The sequence below is a fragment of the Tamandua tetradactyla genome, chromosome 15, assembly GCF_023851605.1.
Source record: "Tamandua tetradactyla isolate mTamTet1 chromosome 15, mTamTet1.pri, whole genome shotgun sequence".
Taxonomy (NCBI): domain Eukaryota; kingdom Metazoa; phylum Chordata; class Mammalia; order Pilosa; family Myrmecophagidae; genus Tamandua; species Tamandua tetradactyla.
The window spans coordinates 61,108,999-61,134,958 of record NC_135341.1 but is presented as its reverse complement, the minus strand read 5'-3'; the positions used below and the strand labels follow the sequence as shown (position 1 = coordinate 61,134,958).

The 25,960-nt window shown below is 37.9% G+C and overlaps 1 protein-coding gene across 13 annotated transcripts in view; it reads right to left on the bottom strand.

Moving 5' to 3' along the window:
* NEK10 (NIMA related kinase 10) overlaps positions 1–25,960 on the bottom strand; it is a 297,546-nt gene that overhangs the window by 75,912 nt on the left and 195,674 nt on the right. For all 13 annotated transcript variants that reach the window (XR_013162877.1, XM_077129956.1, XM_077129961.1 and 10 more), the window contains 3 exons: positions 19,522–19,705; positions 19,337–19,423; positions 17,827–17,881 (listed from right to left, as the gene is read on the bottom strand). Coding sequence is in view for 12 of the 13 variants with exons in the window: in XM_077129956.1 (XP_076986071.1) it covers positions 17,827–17,881; positions 19,337–19,423; positions 19,522–19,705 (326 nt within the window). In the remaining variant the exon portion in view is untranslated. The remainder of the gene's footprint in view (positions 1–17,826; positions 17,882–19,336; positions 19,424–19,521; positions 19,706–25,960) is intronic.

Here is a 25,960-nt window from a genome sequence, read left to right as displayed (position 1 = left end):
GGGTCACAGGGATAGGAAGCAAAAATTTTCCGAGTGGATCACTAAGGGTAATAGTGAGAATACCACTCCAATTTCCACCCCTTGGTTCCTAGACCCATGGATCCTGTCTATGGGAGAAACCACCATACAGCAGACGCTGATTCAGAGCATATACAGCTTCCCGGAGAATATTACCCCCAGCCTTTCAAGGTATTGCCACCTAGTTGGCACGGTAATTGAGTTTTCAAAAGGTCATTCCACCATTCTATCAATCCAACTGCTTCTGGATGATGGGGAACATTGTAAGACCAGAGAATTCCATGAGTATGTGCCCATTCTGGCACTCCATTTGCTGTGAAGTATATTCCTTGATCAGAAGCAATGCTATGTGGAATACCATGATGATGGATAAGGCATTCTGTAAGCCCACGAATGGTAGTTTTGGCAGAGGCATTGCGTGCAGGGAAAGCAAACCCATATCCAGAGTATTTGTCTATTCCAGTTATAACAAATTGCTGCCCCTTTCACGAAGGGAGTGGTACAATGTAATCAAACTGCCACCATGTAGCTGGCTGGTCACCTTGGGGAATGGTGCCATATCGGGGGCTGAGTGTGGGTCTCTGCTGCTGGCAGATTGGGCACTTAGCAGTGGTTGTAGCCAGGTCAGCCTTGGTGAGTAGAAGTTCATGTTGCTGAGCCCATGCATAACCTCCATCCCTACCACCATGACCACTTTGTTCATGAGCCCATTGGGCAATGAGAGGAGTTGCTGGGGAAACAGGCTGACTCATATCCACAGAATGGATCATCTTATGCACTTGATTATTAAAATCTTCCTCTGCTGAAGTCACCCACTGGTGTGCATTCACATGGGACACAAATATCTTCATTTATTAGCCCACTCAGAAAGGTCTATCCACATACTTCTTCCCCAGACCTCTATGTCACCAATTTTCTAATTATGGTCTTTCCAAGTCCCTGACCATCCAGCCAAACTGTTAGCAACAGCCCATGAGTCAGTATACAAAACCACCCCTGGCCAGTTTTCCTTCCAAGAAAAATGAACAACCAGATGCAGTGCTCGAAGTTCTGCCCACTGGGAGTATTTCCACTCACCACTGCCCCTCAAGGACACCCCAGAAAGGGGTTATAGTGCTGCAACTGTCCACTTTTGGGTGGAACCTGCATATCGTTCTGAACTATCTGTAAACCAGGCCCAAGTTTTCTCTTCCTCAGTCAATTCACTGTAAGGAACTCCCCAAGAGTCCATAGCTCTGGTCTTGGAAAGAGAAGGCAATATGGCAGGAGTGGAGACCATAGGCATTTGGGCCACCTCTTCATGTAATTTACTTGTGCCTTCAGGACCTGCTCTGGCTCTATCTCATATATACCATTTCCATTTTACAATAGAGTGCTGCTGTGCATGCCCAACTTTATGGCTTGGTGGGTAAGACAACACCCAGCTCATGATAGGCAACTCGGGTCTCATGGTAACTTGGTGGCCCGTGGTTAAGCATTCAGTCTCTACTAAGGCCCAGTAGCAGGCCAAAAGCTGTTTCTCAAAAGGAGAGTAGTTATCTGCAGCAGATGGTAAGACTTTACTCCAAAATCCTAAGGGTCTGCATTGTGATTCTCCTATAGGGGTCTGCCAAAGGCTCCAGACAACATCTCTATTTGCCACTGACACTTCCAGTACCATTGGATCTGCTGGATCATATGGCCCAAGTGGCAGAACAGCTTGCACAGCAGCCTTGACCTGTCACAGAGCCTCTTCTTCTTCAGGTCCCCACTCAAAATTAGCAGCTTTTCTGGTCACTTGAAAAATGGGCTGAAGTAGCACACCCAAATGAGGAACATGTTGTTGCTAAAATCCAAAAAGACCAACCAGGTGTTGTGCCTCTTTTTTGGTCATAGGAGGGGCCAGATGCAGCAACTTATCCTTTACCTTAGAAGGGATATCTCAACATGCCCCACACCACTGGACACCTAGAAATTTCACTGAAATGGAAGGCCCTTGTATTTTTGTTGGATTTATCTTCCATCCTCTGACACGCAAATGCCTTACCTGTAAATCTAGAGTAGTTGCTACTTCTTGCTCACTAGGCCCAATCAACACGATATTATCAATATAATGGACCAGTGTGATGTCTTGTGGGAGGCAGAAACGATCAAGTTCTCTGTGAACAAGATTATGACATAGGGCTGGAGAGTTGATATACCCTTGAGGTAGGACAGTGAAAGTATATTGCTGACCTTGCCAGCTGAAAGCAAACTGTTTCTGGTGGTCCTTACTAATAGCTATTGAGAAAAAAGCATTTGCCAGATCAATAGCTGCATACCAGGTACCAGGGGATGTACTGATTTGCTCAAGCAATGATACTACATCTGGAACAGCAGCTGCAATTGGAGTTAACACCTGGTTGAGCTTATGATAATCCAAGACCCATCTGTTTTCTGCACAGGCCAAATAAGAGACTTGAATGGGAATGTGGTGGAATCACCACCCCTACATCCTTTCAAGACCTAAAGAGTGGCAGTAATCTCTGCAATCCCTCCAGGAATCCGGTATTGCTTCTTATTTACTATTTTGCTCAGAAGGGGCAGTTCTAGTGGCTTCAATTTGGCCTTTCCCACCCTAATAGCCCTCACTGCACAAGCTAGAGAGCCAATGTGGGGATTCTGCCAGTTGCTCAGTATGTTTATATCAATTACACATTCTGGAACTGGGGAAATAACTACAGGATGGGTCTGGGGGCCTACTGGACACACGGTGAGATGGACCTGAGCTAAAACTCCATTGATCACCTGACCTCCATAAACCCCCACACTGACTGGTCGACCAGAGTGACTTGTTGGGTCCCCTAGAATTAATGTCACTTTTGAACCAGTGTCTAATAATCCCCAAAATATCTGATCATTTCCTTTTCTCCAATGCACAGTTACCCTGGTAAAAGGCTGTCGGTCTCCTTGGGGAAGGCTTGGAGGAAGATTAACAGTATAAATTTGTGGCAGTATAACAGGGTATGCTGGTTTGAAAGGAAGTATGTCCCCTAGAAAGGCCATGTTTTGATCAAAATCCCATTTCATAAAGGTAGAATAATCCCTATCAATACTGTATGTTTGAAACTGTGTTCAGATCATCTCCCTCGATGATGTGATTCAGTCAGGAATGGTTGTTAAACTGGATTAGGTGATGACATGTCTCCACCCATTTGGGTGGGTCTTGATTGGTTTATTGGAGTCCTATAAAAGAGGAAACATTTTGGAGAATGGGAGATTCAGAGAGAGTAGAACAGAATGGCACAGCCACGAGAAGCATAGTCCACCAACCAGCGGCCTTTGGAGATGAAGAAGGAAGATGCCTCCCAGGGAGCTTCATGAAACCAAAAGCCAGGAGAGAAAGCTAGCAGATGATGCCATGTTCACAATGTGCCCTTCCAGCCAAGAGAGAAGCTCTGACTGTGTTCGCCATGTGCCTTCTCACTTGAGAGCGAAACCCTGAACTTTTCGCCTTCTTGAACCAAGGTATCTTTCCCTGGATGGATGACGTATATTGGACATTTCTATAGATTTGTTTTAATTGGGACATTTTCTCAGCCTTAGAACTGTAAACTAACTACTCATTAAAATCCCCCTTTTAAAAGCCATTCCATTTCTGGTATATTGCATTCCGGCAGCTAGCAAACTAGAACACAGGGTTCTCCCCCAAAGGGACCTGGTCTCCCCTTCATTCAAGGGTCTATAACCTGTCTATAAACAGGTTAGATTTCTGTTCACTTGACCTAGAACTCTTTTGTTTATACAGCTCGAACAAGAATTTAGTAGACTGCCCTTCTATTGTATTTCTAGGTACCCCATGATTTACTTGCCAATGCCACAAATCTCTGCATGTCATATAATTTTGACGCCTGCTTTGAGTTCACTGTCTATTAAAAAAAGCCACGTCTACCCTGTCTTTGGCGATTAAGTGCTGCCACCTGGCTTCTGCCAACTCAGGATCCTGTCATCTCCATTGTGTTTAAGGATTCCAGCTCAGTGACAGCAGTTCCTACAGTAATATCTGGCCTACAGAGAAGTGCAACCACAGAGCTCTTTAGGGATGATGGTGCTAGTCTCACAAATTTATTTCTCACTGTTCTGGTAAAAGGTGCATCCTCCGGACATTCCTGGGGTCTAAGAGCAGGCTTTGCATGATAAACCACTCTAGCATTCCAATCTTTCTAAGCCTCTGGATCCCCGCATCTATATTATACCAGGGCAGTTCTGGCATTTCAACCTCAGGTAATGTTGGCCAACTTTTGATCCATGTTTCAACCAACCATTCAAATAAACTGTTAAAAACTTTTCTAACCCCTCGAGCTATAACATTGAAGGCAGAATCTCTGCTTAGTGGGCCCATACCAATAAATTCAGCCTGATCCAGCCTTATATTCTTCTCACCATTATCCCACACCTTAAGATCCATTGCCACACATATTCCCCTGATTTCTGCCTATATAAATTGGAAAACTCACACAGTTCTTTTGGAGTATGACATACCCCCTCATGTGTGATACGTTGTACCTCATCTTTAGGGGCCTGTTGGGACTTTAGTCTAATTATAGGTCTGGAAGGAATGAGGGGTGGTGGGGGTGGGTCAAGAAAAAAATTAGAAATGTCTTCCAAGCCATTTGCTTCAGGGCATTCATTTGCAGTCTCATCTGGTGAAACAGGATTAATCACTCTAGGGCTAATCCCTTCAGGAGGAGGTTGGGTGGCCAAATCCTCAAGGCAGGCTGGAAGTGGGGCAGTTATATCCTCAGGGCAAACTGTTACAGGGTAATCTAGAGAAGACTCAGCATGATCTAGGGTTTCAACCTCGCCCCTGACATCATTATAAATCCATATGTCACCATCCCATTTTTCAGGGTCCCACTCCTTTCCAATCAATGCCCTCACTTTAACGGCAGACACCATGCAACATTGAGATTTCAGTTTACGTTGTAAAGTTGCCACTCTAACAACAAGATTCTGGTTCTGATTTTCAGAGATCTCAAGTCCACAGCTATAGGAAACAAGATTTTCCTTCAGGATACTCATAGAAACGTCTACATCTTTCAGACGGCACTTAAGCTTCTCGTATGAAGACTTAAGCCCATCCCTTTCACCCCTTAATGTAGCCGGTGTATCTAATAACAACCAACCAAAATCTCTATACCTCTTATTTCTACAAAACTCTGCAAAGTGTCAAAAACATTATCCCCCAGAGCCTGGCTTCGTACAAGCATAGCATTAGGAGAATCGAATGGTGATGTTATGACTATCTCTTTTGCCAACTCACTCCATGGATTGGAAGTCATTCTGAGTATGGGAATCAGAGTCCTTAGTGCCTTTGAGTCCAGTCAGAGTAGAAAATCATTCACAAAAACCAATTTTTAAGATTCTGTTTCTTAAGAACCACTCCTGGTACCAAGATGTATTAGTTGGGGTTCACTAGAGAAACAGAATCAACAGGGAACACTCGCAAATATAAAATTTATAAAAGTGTCTCATGTGACCACGGGAATGCAGAGTCCAAAATCCGCAGGGCAGGCTGTGAAGCCAACGACTCTGATGGAGGGTCTGGATGAATTCCACAGGAGAGGCTCACCAACCGAAGCAGGAATAACGCCTGTCTCTTCTGAATCCTCCTTAAAAGGCTTCCAGTGATTAGATTAAGCATCACTCATCGCAGAAGACACTCCCCTTTGGCTGATTACAAATGGAATCAGCTGTGGATGCAGCTGACGTGATCATGACCTAATTCTGTGAAATGTCCTCATTGCAACAGACAGGCCAGCACTTGCCCAACCAGACAAACAGGAACCACAACTGGGCCAAGTTGACACATGTCCATGACCATGACAGGACTCCAAGGCAACTACCTCAGTGTGATAAAGAGAATATAGGAAAAACTGATAGCCAGCATTATACTCAATGGAGGGAGACTGAAAGCTCTCCCCTAAGATCAGAAACGAGACAAGGATGCCAACTGTCACTACTGTCATTCAACATTGTGCTAGAATTTTTAGCTAGAGCAATCAGGCAGGATAAAAAACTAAGACATCCAAACTAGAAAGGAAGAAGTAAAACTGTTTTTGCAGAGTATTTGCAGATGACAGGATACTATACCTGAAAAACCTACAGCAAAGTTACTTGAGCTAACAAACAAATTCAGCAAGGTGGTGAGATATAAAAGCAATGTACAAAAATCAGTAACATTTCTATATACAAACAAAGACCTAGGTGAAGAGTCAGTCAAGGAAAAAATTCCATTCAAAATAGCAACTAAAAGAATAAAGTACTTAGGTATGAACTTAATTAGGGACACAAAAGACTTGGACACAGAAAACTAACTAGCATTGCTAAAAGAAATAAATGGAGATCTAAATAAGTGGAAATACATTCCCTGCTCATGAATAGGAAGGCTAAATATAGTTAAGATATCAATTCTCCCCAAATTGATCTACAGATTCAACATAGTACCAATCAAAATTCCAACAACCTTCTTTGAAGATATGGAAAAGCTAACTATCAAATTCATCTGGAAGGGATGGAGATCACGAATAGCTAAAAGCATCCTAAAAAAGAAGAACGAAGTGGGAGGATTAATACTCCAAGACTTCAAAAACTATTATAAAGCCACAGTGGTCAGAACAGCATAATACTGGCACAAAGATAGAAGCATTGACCAATGGAATTGAATAGAGAGTGGAGAAATAGATCACCAAATCGATGGTCAACTGATTTTGACAAGGCCCCCAAATCCTCTGAACTGGGACAATTGGAAGAACTGGCTATCAATAGCCAAAAGAATGAAAAAGGACCCATATCTTACACCCCACATTAAAATTAACTCAAAGTGGATCAAACACCTAAATATAAGAACTAGCACCATAAAGCTTCTAGAAGAAAATCTAGGGAAATATCTTCAAGACTTAGTAAAGGAGGTAGCTTCCTAAACTTTACACCCAAAGCACAAGCAACAAAAGAAAAAAATAGATAAATGAGAACTCCTTAAAATCTTTACCTCAAAAGTCTTTGTCAAAAAGGTGAAGAGGCAGTCAACTGAATGGGAGAAAATATTTGGAAATCACATATTGGACAGAGGTTTGATTTCCTGTATACAAAGAAATCACACAATTCAACAACAAAAGAACAAACAACCCAATTATAAAATGGGCTAAAGATATTAATAGGTATTTTTCTGAAGAGCAAATACAGATGGCTCAACAGCACATAAAAAGATGCCTATTTTCATTGGCTAGAAGGGAAATGCAGATCAAGACTACAATGAGATACCACCTCACACCTATAAGAATGGCTGCTATTAAACACAGAGGAAACTATAAATGTTGGAGAGGTTGTGCAGAAACTGGGACACTTATGGACTGCAGGTGGGAATGTATAATGGTGCAACTATTATGGAAGACTGGCAGTTCCTTAGGAAACTAAATATCGAGTTGCCCTATGACCCAGCAATAGCACTACTTGGTATATACCCAGAAGAGCTGAAAGCAATGACACAAACAGACATTTGCACACTGATGTTCATAGCAGCATTATTCACAATCGCCAAAAGATGGAAACAAACCAAATGCCCATCAACAGACGAGTGGATTAACAAAATGTGGTATGTAAATACAATGGAATATTATGCAGCAATAAGACAAAGTGATGTCTGCAGCATATGACAAGATAGATGAGCCTTTAGGACATAATGCTGAGTGTAATAAGCCAGACAGAAAAGGATAGATACTATATGATTCCAGTTTTATGATCAACATAAAGGTATAATCAGAGGCTTATAACACAGAATATAGGGCATTTAGAGAGACCGAGAAGCTAGAGATCGGTGAACTGTTAGCTAACAACATTGAACTCCAATGTAAGGGAATATATAGGAGTGAAGGTGGCTCTCTAGTGGGTCTATAAGTAATATTACCATATTGAAGATGAACCAGTTTGAAAGGGGTTGTATAGATCTACGTGTCCCACTGATTAACACTAGAAATATGAAATAGTTCTTGCAAGAATTACTTCAAAGATATGATTGGTGTACAAAAAGTTAATATTTAAATCCAGGGTACAGGGGCAAAACTGCTATTGCATGTCATGGGCTATGTTCAAAAGAAAACATCAGCACTACCACAGGTGCAGCAGAGGTAGATAATGGGGAAGGGACACGAACTAAAAGGAGGTTTAGTTTTCCTATTTGGCGAGGGTATGTTTATTGGTTTTCTTTCTCTTGGGGACAACGAAATTATCTAAAATTGAGAATGTTGATGGATTGTGGACTTTGGCCACTATACATGCTGACTGATGAATGCAGGTAGTTGAAGGATGCACTAGCTGAGAAGTAGATTGCTGAATGACAGTGTATACTTATGAACGAAGGTTGTGCTGCTACATAAAGGAACAAAGTCGTGAGTCATGCAATGATATGAATGAACATGTGGGACAGTTGGTGAGGTAAGATAAGCCAGAAACAAAAGAACAACAGTGGTATGGTCACCTTTAGAAAAAGCTTATAAGAAAACAGGGGCCTAGATTGTAAGCTTTTAGAGCAGACACATTAAATCTGGAGTGGTGAATATTATCTCTGGATTTTGAGAGGCTGTTATATACATATAAAACCTGATATTTAGAGATAAGAATGAAGCCAATCAGATTGGGGTTTAAGCAATTCAGAACATAGAGGTAAGGAAGACAGTGTCCATATTTTGGAACTCCACATACTCTTTGAGACCAGTGGAAGAAAGATTTATTTGGTCAGGAACTGAAATTTTCTGTAACACATAATCTAACTCAATCTATCTGTATAGGTTATTTGAACAAGTGAAACACAGGGAGCCCAGACTAAGAGGCCCTTTAATCCTGTATAGATTATTGTAATACCTGAATATGTCCTAGAGTATATTAAGTGGATAATCAAAAAGTTTTGGCAAAGTCCATTGAGGGATAGGAGAGAGAATATGGAACTATTAAACCTTACCATCAGGGAATCCTCTGATAATGTGTCAAATTTTATGGATACCCAAATCAATAGGCCACGTTCTTGATCATGAGGCTTACACTTGTGAAGTTTATGTAAGTAACAGAGAAGCTTAGACTACCTATAGGTATGCCTAAGAGTTACTTCAGGAGGACCTTTTTTGTTGCTCAGATGTGGCTTCACTCTGTTTAAGTCCAAAACTGCAAGTAAAATCATTGCCCTCCCCCCTACATGGGACATGACATCCAAGGGTGAAAGTCTCCCTGGCGACGTGGGAGATGACTCCCAGGGATGAATCAGGGCCTGGCACCATGCAATCAACAATTCCACCCTGACCAAAATGGGGAAAAGAAGTGTAGCTAGTAAAGTATCGGTGGCAAGAGAGAGTTCAAATAGAGTCTAGAGGCTACTCTGGAGGCTGCTCTTATACAAGCTTCAGTTAGACCTTGCTATCTCTCAGAACTTGTCAAACTCCAACCAGGACCACTCCAGCCAATCCTAAAGAACACCTAGAACAATATGTAAGATTCCACAGAGTTTCCATACACTGGAGTAACTTGCCAGAAACCTACCAGCCACAGATGGGCCCCTGGTCCAGATAAGTGCTGAAACCTAGAGGGCCCAGTCTCTCCAATCATCAGCTAGTCTGATCCATCATCTCCCTACCCCATATTAGTGACAGCCTTCCAACATGAAAAATTTAGAATGGCCATAGCCCAAACACCTCTAAAGGGAGGGATGGAAAGATCAAAGGTGATGGTGGAATTATACAGTGAAGATAGGATTTAATAAATGAATATGAATACTGAATCATTAAATGATATCTCTTTTAGTCTCTACTATTTTAGAGCAGCTAGAAGTAAAAACCTAAAATTGTGGAATTGTAAACCATGTCAAACTGTGAAATATGTTCTACAACTAATTATGGTGCTGTGCTTTGAAATTTATAGCTTTTTTGTATACATGTTATTTTTCACAAAAAAAGAAGGATAAAAAGTCAATTGTGATGATAAAAAAATATTTAAGCCCTCTAGCCTCCTATATTCTGGAGTAGCTAGAAGGAGAAATATGAGAGGATTGTATGGTAGCCCATCACAAACTCTGGGATCTGTCCTGTAACTACGTGTTAAAGAGTACTTCGAAAACTATTGCTTTTTCCTTTGCTTTGTATATACTTCATACTATGCAATAAAAAAGTTTAAAAAAAAAGTGAACAGAGATTGAGAGACCTGTGGGACACCATCAAGTGTATCAATATATGCATTATGGGAATTCTAGGAAGAGAAAAAGAGAGAAGGGGGTAGAAGAAATATTCAAAGAAATAATGGCAGAATGCTTCCTAAACCCCTAAGAGGACTAACCCAAGGGGAACCACTTTCAAATACATAGTAGTCAAACTGTAGTAGCCAAACCACTTCCAAATACATGATAATTGAATGCCAAGGACAAGGAAAGAGTTCTGAAAGCTGCAAAAGAAAAGCAATGTGTTATAAACAAGGGAGCCCTAATAAGATTAAGTGCCAATTTCCCATCAGAAACCATGGAGGAAAGAGGGCAGTGGGCAAAACATTTAAAATGCTGAGAGAAAAGAATTGTCAACTAAGAACTTCAGGGAGACTATTTTTCAAAATTGAGGAGGTGAGTAAGGTATTCCCAGATTAATAAAAGGTAAGGGAGTATATCACCATTAGACCTATTCTACAAGCAATGTTAAAGGAATTTCTTCAGATGAAAGGAAAGGACACCAGACAGTGCATTAAAGAAGCATAAAGAATTAAAGATATCTGGTAAAGGAACGATATCACAAATTATAAATGCCTATACTATTTTTGTGGCATGTAACTCAACTTTTTTACTTCCTACAGTTTCAAAAGTGCAAATGCATAAAAAGTAATGATAAATCTAAGGTTAGTGATATACAATATATAAAGATATAACTTGTAACAAGTATAATAATAAGGTTGGAGGGCAGAGGTTTATGTATATATGCTATTGAAGTTAAGTTGGTATCATATAAAACATAATTGCTACAGATTTAGAATATTAAATATTAGCCCTATGGTAATCACACACAAAAAAAGCATATGGAAAATGTATATAGAAAGAAATGAGAAGGGACTCAAAATGGTACAATCCAAAAAATCAAACAAAAATGAAAGTAACGATTAACAGAAGAAATGAGGGCTAAAAAAAGGTTTAAGACTTATAAAGACCAAACAGCAAAATGGCAGAAGGAAGTTCTGAATTATCAGTAGTTACTTTAAATGTAAATACATTTAAATATATAGTCAAAAGGCAGAGGTTAGCAGGATAGAAAAAAGATCAAGATCCAACTATATGCTGTCTACAAGAGACTTGCTTTAAATTCAAAGGAACAAATAGTTTGAAAGTGAGAGGATGGAAAAATATGTACTGTACGTATAATAACCAAAAGCGAGCTGGGGGGAGCTATACTAATATCAGTGATAATCAGAGCTATACTAATATCTTTTGGTAAGAGGACAAAGAAGGTTACTAAATACTCAGAATTTTACATATGATTATGTGGCGTTTATCCCAAGTATGCAAGGGTGTTTCAACATAAGAAATGCAATAAATGTAATGTATGCATTAACAGAATGAAAGCAAAAAGCACATAGTCATCTCAATGAGGCAGAAAAGGCAATTAACATTCAGCACCATTCTTGATTTAAAAAATACTTAAAAACTAGAAATAGAAACAAAGTTCCTCAATATGATACAGGACATATATGAAAAATCCACAGCTAACTGAAAACTTTCCCTCTAAGCTCAGGAACTAGAAAAAAATGTTGACAGTCTCCACTGCTATTCAACATTGTACTGCAAGTTCTAGCCAGATCAATTAGGCAAGAGAGGAAAATAAAATGCATTCAAATTGGAAAGGAAAAAGTAAAGTTTTTTCTATTTGAAGATGGCATGATCCTATACGCAGAAAATACTGAAAAATTCACAACAAAGTTCCTACAACTAATAAATGAATTCAGCAAAGTGGCTGAATCAAGATCAACACCCAAAAATCAGTAGTTAGTTATGTTATGTTATGTTAGTATGTTAGTATGTTAGTAATGAAAAATCAGAAGAAGAAATGAAAAAGAATCCATTTATAATCACTTCTGAAAGAATCAAATATCCAGGAATAAACCTAATTGAGGATGTAAAGGACTTACAGACAGGAAACTAAAAAGTACTGCTAAAAGAAATAAAAGAAAATCTAAACAATGGAAGGACAGTCTATGTTCATGTATTGAAAGATGAAATATTGTAAAGATGTCAATTCAACACAAAGCGATTTACAGATTTAATGCAATCCCAATCAAAATTCCTCCAGCCTTTTTTGCAGAAATGAAAAAGTCAATTATCAATTTTATATGGAAAGGTAAGTGACCCTGAAAAGTCAAAGCCATCTTGAAAAAGAAGAATGAAGTTGGAGGACTCACAGTTCCCAATTTGAAAACTTATTACAAAGCTACAATAATCAAAACAGCTTGGTATTGGCAGATACAGAGACCAGTGAAATAAAACTGAGAGCTCAGAAATCAACCCCCACATTTATGGTCAACTGACTTTTGTTTGACAAGGAGGCAAAGACCACTCAATTGGGAAAGAATACTCTGATCAACAAATGATGCTGGGAAAACCAGATTTCCATTTTCCAGAAAAAGAAGGTGGACTCCTATCTCACACCATATGCAAAAATAAACTTAAAATGAATCAGAGACCTAACTATAAGTGCCAGAACAATAAACTACCTACAAGAAAAATAGGGAAGCATATGCAGGACCTTGAGCTAGACATTGGTTTCTCAAATTTTACATGCAAAGCACAAGCAACAAAATAAAACAATAGATAAGTGGGATTTTATCTAAATTAAAACTTTTTTTGTATCAAAGGACTTCATCATGAAAGTAAAACAACAACTTACAGAGAGGGAAAAATTATTTGGAAACCATAAACCCGATAAGGTTTTAATATCCAGAATATATAAAGAAATCTTATAACTGAACAACAAAATACAAAAAATTCAATTTAAAAATGGGCCAAATGAGAGAAAAAGAGATTCTTAAAGGCATTTTGGAGACAGCCAGGAGAGAAGGGCCAACAGCTATCACCATGTGCCTTCCCATGTGACAAGGTACCCCAGATGCCAGCAGCCATTCTTCAGAGATGGCATCTTTACTCTTGATGCCTCCAATTTGGGCATTTTCATGGCCTTAAGGCTGTAAATTTGTAAACTAATAAGTCGCCATTGAAAAAGCAAAAAAAGGGGGGGGGGAAGGCAAAGACTTGAACAGACATTTCTTCAAAGAAGATACACAAATGGTCAAGAAGCATATGAAAAGATACTCAATATCATTAGCCAGTAGGGAAATGCAAATCAAAATTGCAGTGAGATACTATTTTATACCTACTAGAATGGTTACTATTTAAAAAATGGAAAATAACAAGTGTTGAAGAGGATGTGGATAAATAGGAACTCTTGTTTATTGTTAGTTGTCACTGTGGTGTCAATGTAAAGTGGTACAGCCACTGTGGAAAACAGTTTGGTGATTCTCCAGAAAGGTAAGTATAGATTTACCATATGACCAGGCAATCTCACTTTTAGATATATACCAAAAGAACTGAAAGCAGAGACTTGAATGGGTATTTACACATCGATTTTCATAGCAGCATTTTTTCACAATTGCCAAAATGTAGAAGCAACCCAAGTGCCCATCCACAGATGAACAGACAAACAAAATGGGGTATATTACATACAATGGAATATTATTTAAATGTAAAAAGAATGAAGGTCTGATACACGAGATAACATGAATCAAACTTGAAGACAACATTTTGTGTGAAATGAGCCAGGCACAAACGGCAAATATTGCATGATCTTACTGATATGAAATAATTAGAATAAGCAAATCATAGAATCAGAAACTAGAATATAGGTAGTAGTCAGGGTAGGAGTAGGAAATGAAAAATCAATATTTAATTGTTACTGAGCTTCTGTTTGGGGTGATTTTTGGTAATGGATGATAGTGATGGTAGCACAATATTGTAAAAAGCATTAACACTATTAATGGTATATGAATGTGGTTAAAAGGGGAAATTTTTGGCCTTATATATGTTACTAGAACAAAAATTATAAAAAACCATGGAGCTATATAACACAAACAGTTAACCCTAGTGTAATCTATGGGTTATATTATAATATATTCTTTCATCAATTGTAACAAAGGTACCACGCTAACGCAATGTGTTAATAATAAGGGGTTATGTGGAAACTGTAGTTTGTGCGCAATTTTTCTGTAAACCTACAATTTCTCTAATTAAAAAAAATCATAAGGACAAACAAAAGCAAATTATACCAAGTGAATACTCTTGTGTGAATGTTCATTGTTTGAAAATGTTGGTTGATCAAGTGGAAGCTCTCCATGGTCTGCTACAATAATAAAAATAATACCTCCAGGTTTTGGACACCTCCAGGTTTCCAGGGAGTGCAGGAGAGTTCTGGAAATGGCTCCTATATAGCATAATGGCAGTGAAGTTTTTGGTGTCTGGAGATAAGAAGGCACCCAAGTGTTTTGATAACTTTTTTGGGGGGGGGGGGGAAGGGGTGCAAGGTCCGGGTAGCGAACCCAGGTCTCCTGCCTGGCAGGCGAGCATTCTACCACTGAACCACCCAAGCACACTTTGCCCAAGTGTTTTGGAAAAAGCTTTGGTCTTCTGCTCAAGAGACAGATACCCACCTTTGCCACTATGGATGGCTCCATTTTTAGAGACAGAAAAATGGGGCTTCCTCTACTGACTTTCAGTACTTTTGATGTTTTGGGGATGACAGTCTGAGATGCAGAGGAGGGGAATGGGGAGGGTGAGGAGTCTGGTGAAAAAGGAGTCCAAAGGAATTATTTGCTTGTTTCATGTAATTTTTACTAAATAGTTCCTAGAAGGAAGTTTTAAGAGTTGGACATTGCCTTATACTGGGCCTCTGTGAAAAAATTTCTATTCATGAAAAATTTCTCATCATCCAATGTGATGGCTTGGATTACCAGGTCACCTTCCAGTTTTAATATATATTTTCTTTCTCCAGCCTTGATTCTTCACATGTCCCTGAGGAGGCAGGCACTAGTTGCCCTTTCTGGTTCTATTAATTCTTTTTTTTTTTTTATCCATTTACCCAGTTTATTTATCCAAGAACGTCTATGCCAAGTTATCAGTGAAGTACCTTTGTTCTTAGGTAGAAAATTGTCTTAAATCTTGCTCCTGATACCTGAGGTGACTAAGGTTGATAATGTATTCTTAAGGTTTTTCTTTGTACCATTTTTCCAGAGTCAAGTATAAATTCTAAACTCTGGAGCTGTGCCCAGACCAGGTGTGCACTTTCATTTGACACTTTCTCATTGAGACTAATTACTGTGTTTTAAGAGCCAGTAATGGTACCCATGTGGGGATAGCTGCCCAGCGTCTCACTGTAACTGCTATACCATTTCACAGGCACAGAGTAACAAAAACAAAAGTAAAACAAACCTCTACAAGCTTGATTTTCAATACACTTTTATTCTATTATGTAACTTTGCTATCTTCTTTTATATTCTCACTTCTCATGTAACTTCTAAATATTTTGCAGAATGGGTTCACATTACATTAATAAACTAAGAAACCTAGAAAAACCCAGACAAATTAGATTACAAACAACTTGAATTTCATTTAATGCCTTTTAAAGTATTATAAATACATTTTAGCTTTGTCTATTTTTAATTCATGTAACAACTGGGGATTACCTGGAAGGATGTTCAAAAGTTATTTGTTTTTCCTCCTCTTATTTGGAATGAATCATAGATTATCATATCAATCTATGCCCTTGTCTTCTAGTTATAGTGTGAATTCCTTGAGCAAAAGAAGCTTATTTCATATCAGCCTATGTTCCACGATGGCATGTCATATGGTATCACATACATGGAATGGCTTCACAAATTTTATTTTAGGTCCTATTCACCCTGGTATCCCCTTCCATCAAACTCATCATCAAACTCAAGATCTGGACAATTTTACAGCTGTTAACTTAGTTGCTAACATCAAATTAAAGTTTTCTCTATCATAGCCCTATTTCAATGAGCTTCAGATTGAATTTTCCCTTTCTGTTGATTCTAATTTACCTAATTTACTTTAAAAATGTTTACTAGTGACTAGCCTTTAAAAAACATTCAAGCTCTGAAATAAATGGTATATATGTTTCATTATTGAAGGATTGAGCATAAACAAATTCTTGCAAATGAAACAATTTTCCATGAATCCTTTAGAAACAAGAGTAAAATTATTGATATTATTGCTAAGATTCCTAAACTTGTCTCATTGGAAATTTCTCTTTTAATATAAAATTCTCTTAAAATTGGGGCGTACACCCATAGTCACAATTTGTTTTTATACTGAAATACTTGTTTTACATATTTCCTATATATTTAAGCAATTTTATGTCAATGAACAAAGCCTCTAGTAAAAGAAAACTGTCTTGATGATGCTCTTAAAAATATAGGCAATCTAAAACCTGAAAAGGAAGGTAGCTTTATTCCAAAGTGCACCTGTTAATTATTTGGGGGAGAACACATGGAACATCAATCTATGGAAGGACTGTTCCAGGAGTAGACATATTTCCAGTTCAGCTCAGAAAAGTCTACCGAATTCATTATGGGGTTAAAGTAGAAGTTACGATGTCAGAGGTGTATTTCACAGCCAGGCATACATCTCCCACCCTGCCCTCTCATTTGCTGGGACCAGGAAGCAAGAACTCCCACAGCTCCAGGCTCCTGTGTGTGGCTTCCTTCCTTGTACACAGAAAATGAAAGCAGAATTGACATTTTAGATAGAAAGTCAGAAAGTGGGAATGGTGGAGATCGGCATCACTTCCTGTAATTACTCATTTTAGTTTTCCTAATGGTTTTTGGACTATTTCTCCTTCCCCTCCCCTTGCTATTGCACTTGCTGCACTACACTTTGGTCCACTTAAAGAATATAATGAGGTGTCATAAATTTTCCTCAATGACCTGTCTCATAGACCATGCCCTCCATTAGGTTTTCCTTTGATTTTGTGATCAGCTACACAGGGAAAGAGTTAAGAAGTTAAAAGGCCCACCCTATGCCTTCCCAACCCTCATTTTAAGAAGATAAAGTTATCAGTGATGCTGTATCTTTTCTAAACAAATATTAATTTGTCTACATGAAGTTCCTTCTCTCACTCTTGCTGAACACCTCAGGATTTTGCTGGGCAGGTTCTATATTCCTATATTCATTTAAATCATGCTTTTCCCAGCACCCTAAAACCTCTCACAAGTAAGGGCTGCGGTTAGATTTGAAGGAGCTGTTGATTAAGGACCTCAGTTCTCTCCTCAGAAGCAAACAGGGGACCCAATCCAAGCCAGGCCCATCTTACTTTTTCCTAGGACTCAAAATTCCAAGAAGGATAACACAACAATGGGAAAACAAGCTGGGACCTCATTCATCCCAGTAGCAGTGCCCTTTCAAAAGTTGGCCATGAGTGCCTAGTCTCCAGCCTTCAGAGGCTGCACTGGCTCCCATCCTTTCCTAGGCTTGATTCTTTGTGTTTTTAATTATGTGAGCTACCCATAGCCTTCTAATAAACTCCTCTTTTGCTTATGTGAGTCAGAGTCAGGATTTTTTTTTTTTGCCTGCATCCAAACAAAAATGAGGCTGTGACAGCCTCATTACTAGATGCTTAGGGTAACTTCATTCTATCAGTCTTTAAATTAGTTACCAATAACTCAGCTCTGCAAAGCCTAAAAAATATTTCTAGGAACTTGATTTGTACATACTTTGTTTGAGATTGTCTTTCTCCTCCTGAGGCACTAAAACTTCTCTTTAAAATGCCTAAAACAAGAAGATAAAAATAAATAACTACATTTTCCTGCCACAGACATTTTTTTTCTTTCAAACAAAACAAGACAGTAGTGTGCTTTTGTTGTCTGAGCAAATTTATATACTAGAAAGACTCTTGGTTTATAAAAACATCAGCCCATAATAGGATGCTACAAATTCTTATTTATCTTTGTTTAAGGGCTTTTTCCAAAGAAAAGGTGCTAAACAAAGAAATTCTGTTATTAATAGCTAACAAAGTATAATAAAATACCTATGTCATAATTATCCCAAAGCCCTTGCTAAGAGAGCAGCAAGTCACTGCACGCAAATTTAAGGGTCTTAACTTCTCCTTCCCCACTGATCCCCACCCACCCCGTCACTGGGGACATACAGAAAAATCAATGAATCTCTTCTGGAATTTGCTAAATATGTTTATATGCATGAATATTTTCCCATATAGTATTCATGTTTTCCCATTCACAAACCAAAACACTTTTTCTGGCAGGAAACAATTTACAGGGAAAATAGAACAGTGTGTCAGAAATTGAGGTAGTACCAGAAAATCTGGAACATCTAGTCACCATTTTGATTGACTAGTTAAGTATGGAATGGTACAAAAAATGTAGCTAAATCTTTAGGATTCTACTATGATCCTTAGAGAGATTATTTTAAGCCTTCTTTTATAAGATTTTCATAGTATAATCATGAAATAATCCATAGGAGAAGAAATTATTTACACTCAGCTTATTCCAAAGCATTTCTATCTATCCTTTTTAATATTCCAGCAATTTACTCTTTTAAAATAGTTATTCTTTTATCTTTATTTTCTATTTTAACTTCTCTTTTCTTTCAGTTTCAGATTTGTTGAGTCTATTTGATCCTCTTTCCTTATAATCTTTACTTTTTATCTAAATGTATCTTTTCCTTTTCTTTTCTATACCCCAGGGTGACTATTTACTTTACTGTTTTAAAGTAAGGGTTAGGATTAACATATGGATTGAATTTATATATCATACTTTTTATGGTTCCGATTTATTAAAATATTTTTTATTTGTAGTACTTTAAATATAATACATCCCTTTTCATTATATAGATAAAATTGTAGTCTCCACCAAAACCAATTTCTTCTCTAGTCTCCTTAACCCTCTAATCAAGACTCATAAGTGGTCACTTTCATTATTCCTATGGTTATTTAGGCTGTCTCCAAATTAGTTATTTCAACTCCACAATTAAACCCTACACTTGCTTGTAGAAATAATGCAACACTTCATTTACAGTTAAGGTGATGGAAAAATCACAATGTTCACCATCCTTTGCTTCTGTCAGAGTGATAGACACACTTATCTTAATTAGCACTGCACCTGAAAAACAAACACTGATATGGCAACAGTTCCTTGATTTAACTATGATTCCCAAACCATTGCTTGCTGCAATTCTGTGAATGGTAAACTGGTGAAGAAAGCTTACTGAATGCAGACTCTTTCAAAGGGCTTGAACTGGAGCTGCTGGAGTTATCCGAAATGTCCAAATCATCCTCTAGCTCTGAATAGATATCTGTATATTAATAAAATAAAAAATAGAAAAAGCAAATGAACCTTGAAACAGAAAGAACTCACGCATGCATTCATTCTAACACCTTTTCCCTAAACTACCTTTCTCGATATTTTCCAAGTTAAAGTTATCATCTGACAAGATTTCATCACAAACTCTGTCTTCACCCTTTCCACAGGGAGCCTGGAAGCCTTCAGGGGTCAAGTCTGCACTTTCCGAAAGTTCACTTTTCAGACTGGCTGCTCCACTGCTGCTGCTACTCAAGCTTGCCTTCTCAAAGGTTTCCTGAAAAGAGAAATTCAGCCTTTAATAGTCTCTTTCTCTTTCCTTTATTTTTCCCAAAGCTTTTTAGAATATATATTAAAATGTTTCATATAGCACTACAAGTATTATAAGTATTTTATGCAGAAGTAGCATCAATAATTCTACCTATATTACCTGCTACGAAATCTATTCAGTTCACAACCACACAAAAAATAGTCTGCAAGTTACTATTGGACAAAAAAGAATGGATCTATTAACAATGCTCAGTAATGAAGACCTGTACACTCTGGTAAAAACAAAAACACACAAACAAAATACCTGTACCACTAGGGAATAGAATATGTGTAACAGTAACTTTTAAATACAATTTTTAAACTGTTGGCAAGCTGGAAATGGTAAAGTAGCCTTAGAATGTAACCTTTAAGACAGGCTTTGAATATAACTTGAAAGCTGAAGCTGACTGATAATGGGAGCTCTTAGTCTCACAAAGGAGTAATATGTGAATGTAAAGTCTGCACCCAGATCTGAGCAAGGTTTATTATCCCAGATCTCCCAGATATGAACAGGCCTTCATCTATTTCCCTAAACTGGAGGGACCTTTCCCAGGTATCACAGGATATGTATCCTTTAAGCTGAAATTTTTCTCCTTAAAATTCTTGTTAAAATATTTGCTATTGAATCTTTTCAGCACCGTAGGGATAAGTAAGGCTTTGAAGTTCATGGTAGAGGAAGCCAGGACATGGATAAAGAGGCGAGATCCTTGAAAGATGAAGAGATACAGTGAAAGGGACTTTCAAATCAATTAGGATTCCACCTGTTGTCTGGACTAAAAAAACCCTGTGGAACTAGCCACAGCCCACTTCAGGATCCTCCAAAACTGATGTGAGTACTTCAGTACGTGATAGCACCATAAGGCCATCAACCTGGCCCTGAGATTCCATGTTTCCCTAAATGGTATTATTAGAAACTGGAAAATTATGCCTGAAGGTTAAATATGAATAACAGGTGGTGGGGAGAGTTCAATAAATGGGAAAATATTAATCCAATTGTAACTAAAAAATTGGGATTTAAGGAATGATTTTGATTCCTGAATCATTATATGAATATTCCTTTTTTGCTTTCTAGTATACTGGAGTAGACAGAGTATACTAGAAATCCTAAATTCTAATCCAGTTGCCTTGATTTCTGATAATGATTGTATAGCCTTTATCTTCTGCCCTGTAATTATAAAAACCTTGGAACTAACCTTCATTTGTACCCACTATAACCTTTATTTTAATGAAGGGTCTTGGGTCAGTCCAGAACTAACCCACCCCAAGTCCAAAGTTATCTAATAAACAAGACTGGTTCTAACTAAAGTGGGCTTGCCTGACATGTGCAATAGCTTAGACTTAAACCTACAAGTCACCTATACCTCATTATAATACTAAAAATCATGCCCATCATCCTATTAAGGCCACCATTTTCTTACATACTTTCTGTGACTAAACATGTAATCAATTTGCACATGCTCAATAATTAGATCACCTCTGATTACATCATCTGGGGCCACTGTGCTCATTATCCTAAACCCTGCCCATCTTTTTCCTCTAATAAAACTATCACAATCACTGCAGTTCAGGGAGACAGATTTTGGGCTGATAGGCCATCTGCTCTCCTGCTACACACCTAGTAATAAACTTTTTCTCTCTTTGAAACTGCAGTGTCTCAGGAATTGGTCATTTGAGTGCATTGGGCAAAAGAATCCAACACTTTTGTCCGGTAATACCATTGAATGCAGAAGGCTTTGATTTTTTTTTTTTCTAAGAAAAAGACAACTGGGAAGGAACTATGACTCAGCAACAAAGGTCCCTTCTGTTCCTGACTGAGGTAATTATAGATAACCTAAGATTCTTGTTCACTGTGTAGGACAGTCCATAACAAGTGTTAGGTGGTGGGGTTAAACATGTGCTGACAAACCTAAGATATAAACCAGGGATACAAAAGACAAAGGAAGAAAGGTGGGGAAAGAGGAAAGGATAATAATAGTTGGAGAGTGTAAGGGTAAAACTAAGGCTGTATTTATTGAAGGGGAAAATATTCTACTCATGGATTGCCTTAGGTGTTATTTAATTACAAGTCAGCTACCCCTTTTTGCTTAGAAGTCTCCTGGGATGAATGATGCCCAGTGCAGAGACAGGTTTCTGTTTATTTTATGTATTTATTTATTTAAGTTGCAGAAGAAGGCATGAAGACTCTATGGAAGGCTGCAGTCAGGAATAAAGTTCTGAAAGTGTCATGTGCTTATGTTCACTACACAAGACAAAACATGAAAACAATAGGAAAGACATACATCTTAAGTTAGAATCAGTGCAAATTACATAGATTAAAATTAATTGTATTATTAAATATTAATTAGCATTAATTAATTAATTATACTATAATAAAGTATAATTAATGTATTCTATTAACATTAATATTTCTTATCAGTATTGATATTAATATGAGTTAATATTAGTATTAATAGTAATATCAACTAACATTAATAAATTTCTGTTTATTATATCTTTTTTCCTTAGAATCTTTTCAGTGCTCCTTTCTTCAAAGTTACGTCAGATATTGGAGCTGTTTCTTCTTCACTGACAATAATATGTAGTAAAAGGAGCATTTTAGTTTTTTGCATCTAGTTTCTCCAACCAATGTTCAAAGTCTTTTTGTTTTTATAAATCAGATTTGTTAATTTATGCTTCTGGGTTCACTCTGGTATGCTAAACTTAGACCCTGAGATAGGAAATGCTTTGGATGCTGTTAGGGATTGAATCATGACTCCCACCAAAGGCATATTTAGGTCCCAAACCCTGGTCTTGTGGGTGTGAGCCCATTTGTAAAATAGGATCTTTAACGAAGTTATTAGTTATGGTGTGCCCAAACTGAATGAGGGTTAGCATTAATCTGAAATGGCTGAAGTCCTTATAAGGAAAAGAAATTGAATATGGAAGAAAAAAGCCACAGAAAGGTGGGAAAGTTAACAGTGCCATGGGAGAAAAGAGAAGACATAACCACGTGCATTGCCAAGCAACAAAAAAGCCAAGGTCCAACGATCACTGGCATTCGGCCCCAGAATAAAGCAGAACAAAATAGGACAACTGCAAGTCCCTGGTTTCTTATCCAGCTCTGAAAGTGTTAACAGACAACTCCAAGTCCCTTATTTCTTCTCTAGCTCCAAAAGAATGAATGCAAACTACAAACTTCAGTTGCAAACTTCCTGTAACAAAAAACTTCTGCTAAAGCCCCAGAACTATCAAAACATCCCCAAACCATAAATGCCTATAAAATCATGGGTCCAAAGCAAACTCTTAAATAATAACAAAAAGTCTGGGGTCATAAATGTTGTTAAGCATCTGCCCAAAGACAAATTTTGGATTCATGGTTATCTCTTCCGGAAACAATGTTAAACCTGTAAGCATCTGGTTAATACAAACCATGTAAGCCCCCAATGTTCAAAGGTCATGATAAGAACCTGCCCAAAGAAAATATCTGGTACTCAAAAGTTACTATGGAAATCATGAGTAAAACTTTCCCATAAATCAAGCTAACCCACTCCCACTCAGTGTCTGTCCTCCCTTGGGCATGTCCATGTAAACCTCTTTAATGTGTACCCTCTCTCTTTCTCTTTAATGAACTTTACTACTTAGTTCTACTGGCCCTCTCTTCCCTAAATTCTTTTAGTGTCAAGACTAACGAGCCTGGAATGGGGCTCAGTTGGCACCACTGCCAGCAGGGCACAACTGATTATAAGAACACTACAGTTTTAGGGGAAAAATCATTACCTTGCTGATGCCTTAATTTTGAACTTCTCATAGCCTCAAAACCATGAGCTAAAAATTCTTTTTGTTTAAGCCAAATCATTAGATGGTATTGGTTTTAACAGCCAGAAAACTAAGCTGGATTCCCTTTATTTAATCGTTCAGTAGAGCTGAATGTATGCTTCTGGAAAATTGTTTCAATGCCTAAAGCTAGTAAGAGGCTTCTAATATCAGCCTCAGTTCTGGCCATGGCTAGCCCTTGCTAACCCAGAATCTTCTAAAGCCCAAGACTTTACTGTAAAACTCACTCAACCTCCTCTATACCCTACCTTTTCTGTCCTCAATCTACAGATCCATCTTCTAATTATCTTCAACTGAAGTCATTAGAAGTTTACATATACATAGAAATAAAGATCCAATTTAGGACTTCTCCTCCTTAGGGCCTTTCTTATTTTAAATGTCATCTCCTGCCCTACTCTAAAGACCACAACTGGCATTTACAACCCTCTAAGGATTACACATCCAAGATGTGTCAATGCTATAAATGGTGGGGATAAAAAAAGATGAGAGCTAATTTGTGAGTCGAGAAAATTATTGAAATAATGCAATTAGATGCCAGAAACCATATGTCTCTAAAACTAGCAGAACTTCAGCACAGGCTTTGTGACTTAAGAACAGTCATGGATAATACATCAGAGGATGATATTTTTCTTTAAGCAAATGAAGAGCAGGTAGATGCTGTGAGTCCCTGTAAAGGTGATTTCAGACTTAAGGAGGTTCAACTTGCAAACAACTCTCAAGAATCAGTTGGGTTATGAATCAGCAGTCACTTGCAACTGCGAGTCATTACATCCTTAAGTAATCGGGTCTTTGCTTAAATTCTGAAAAAGGGGAATTTGCAATCTGGGAGAGAAGTTGATAAAGTAATGTAGAGCATGCTGTTTGTTTGTGTTTAAAACCTCTATTTATGTAATTATCTCTTGCAGCAGTTTTTGTTTCAAAAAATCTATATGTTTTGTTAACTTTCCTTAAACCAAAAATGCTTCTGTAGGTATATTTTCCCTAGAGTGCCTCGTGTGATTTCCAGAGATTTTCATTGTAAATATTTGGCTATTCGACTCATCATCCAACTCACTTGATGAAGAAATGGGACTCTTTCAGTTCCTTTCAAATTCTTCAGGTGCCTTGAACACTCTGTACTTTGCACAATGTCTTCTACATAGCAATAAATAGTTTGTATATTAAGATCAAAGGAAGAGGAGGGCCAGAAAAGCAGATGAGATCATCAAGAAAAGGAATGGGTTTGTGACCTCCATGTTTTTATATACTGCCTCTTTTCCCAGAAGTTTAACTGTGAAGTTTCTCTAAGATCTGAAGGGTCTGTTTAGTGATATCCCTTTGAACAGGAGTAAATTTTTCCCTTCCTTTTCCCCTTTGCACTTGTTAGAAGTTGTGAAGCTGATCTGCCTGGAGATTATGAGCTCAGTCATGACACTGTGCCTCTATAACTCAGAAGATACAGCCAATGGTAGAGGATGGTTGAATGTTTTTGCTCTGAGATTTGAGGCCATTAAGATGTTTTTAGAGGAAACCTGGAGTAAGTACTACTCTTAAAGGGAGTTAGTCAAAAGGGGTGCATCATTAGGAGATAGAATTTGGCAACTGTCATCTTTTCTTATTTTCTAATTATTTAGGATTTTTAAAGGAGGAAGAGAAGAAGTTAACCAGTATTTGGATCTCCTAAGAATGGATGGACAGGACACATTCTACGTATCAAAAGGGCAGCAAGGAAGATACAATGCAAATCAGACAATAAAATGATCACTGATATGAAATCACCATCATTATAGAAGAAGCTGCATGTTAGAGTGCTGATATAGGCACAATTATATTTTGCTTGGTTTTCCTCATTATAATGTAATTTTTTTATGTGTGCAGCAGATCATTTTACGCTTTTAGTTGAATAGCAATTCTAACAGCAACAGACTGACATTTCCAAAATTAACTGCAACAGTAGGGGAAAAAACTAAGAGAGCCTATTTTATTAAAACAAATGTCATTTTAAAAATTGCCCAGACTGTTAATTTTAAATGAAGATAGAGGAGAAAAAGCAAGAAATAAATATAAATCAAACACCAGCTCTACCCTGTAGATGCTCCATTTCAGAGTAATAAAAAATGCCCTATTTCTTTTGTGTTTCAAAATAATTGTACTCTATTTGAGTTATAACTTTACCCAGTTCCTTCCATTTGTTTAGTTAATGACTGTGTCCTTAAATACATAAATTTAGGGCACCAGGTGCTTTACTGAAATTCGTCTAGCTGAAGTGGTCTTTTATCAGTAGCTATATCAGGTTCTGAACTTTTCATGGGCAGCAGCAGAAAGAAAATTCAAGAAAGAAAACAAATCATTGGACATAAATTTAGTTCCTAAATTTCCAAGTACAGAAATAATTCAGCCATTGGGTTGACATGGTTGAAGAGGTCAGGTA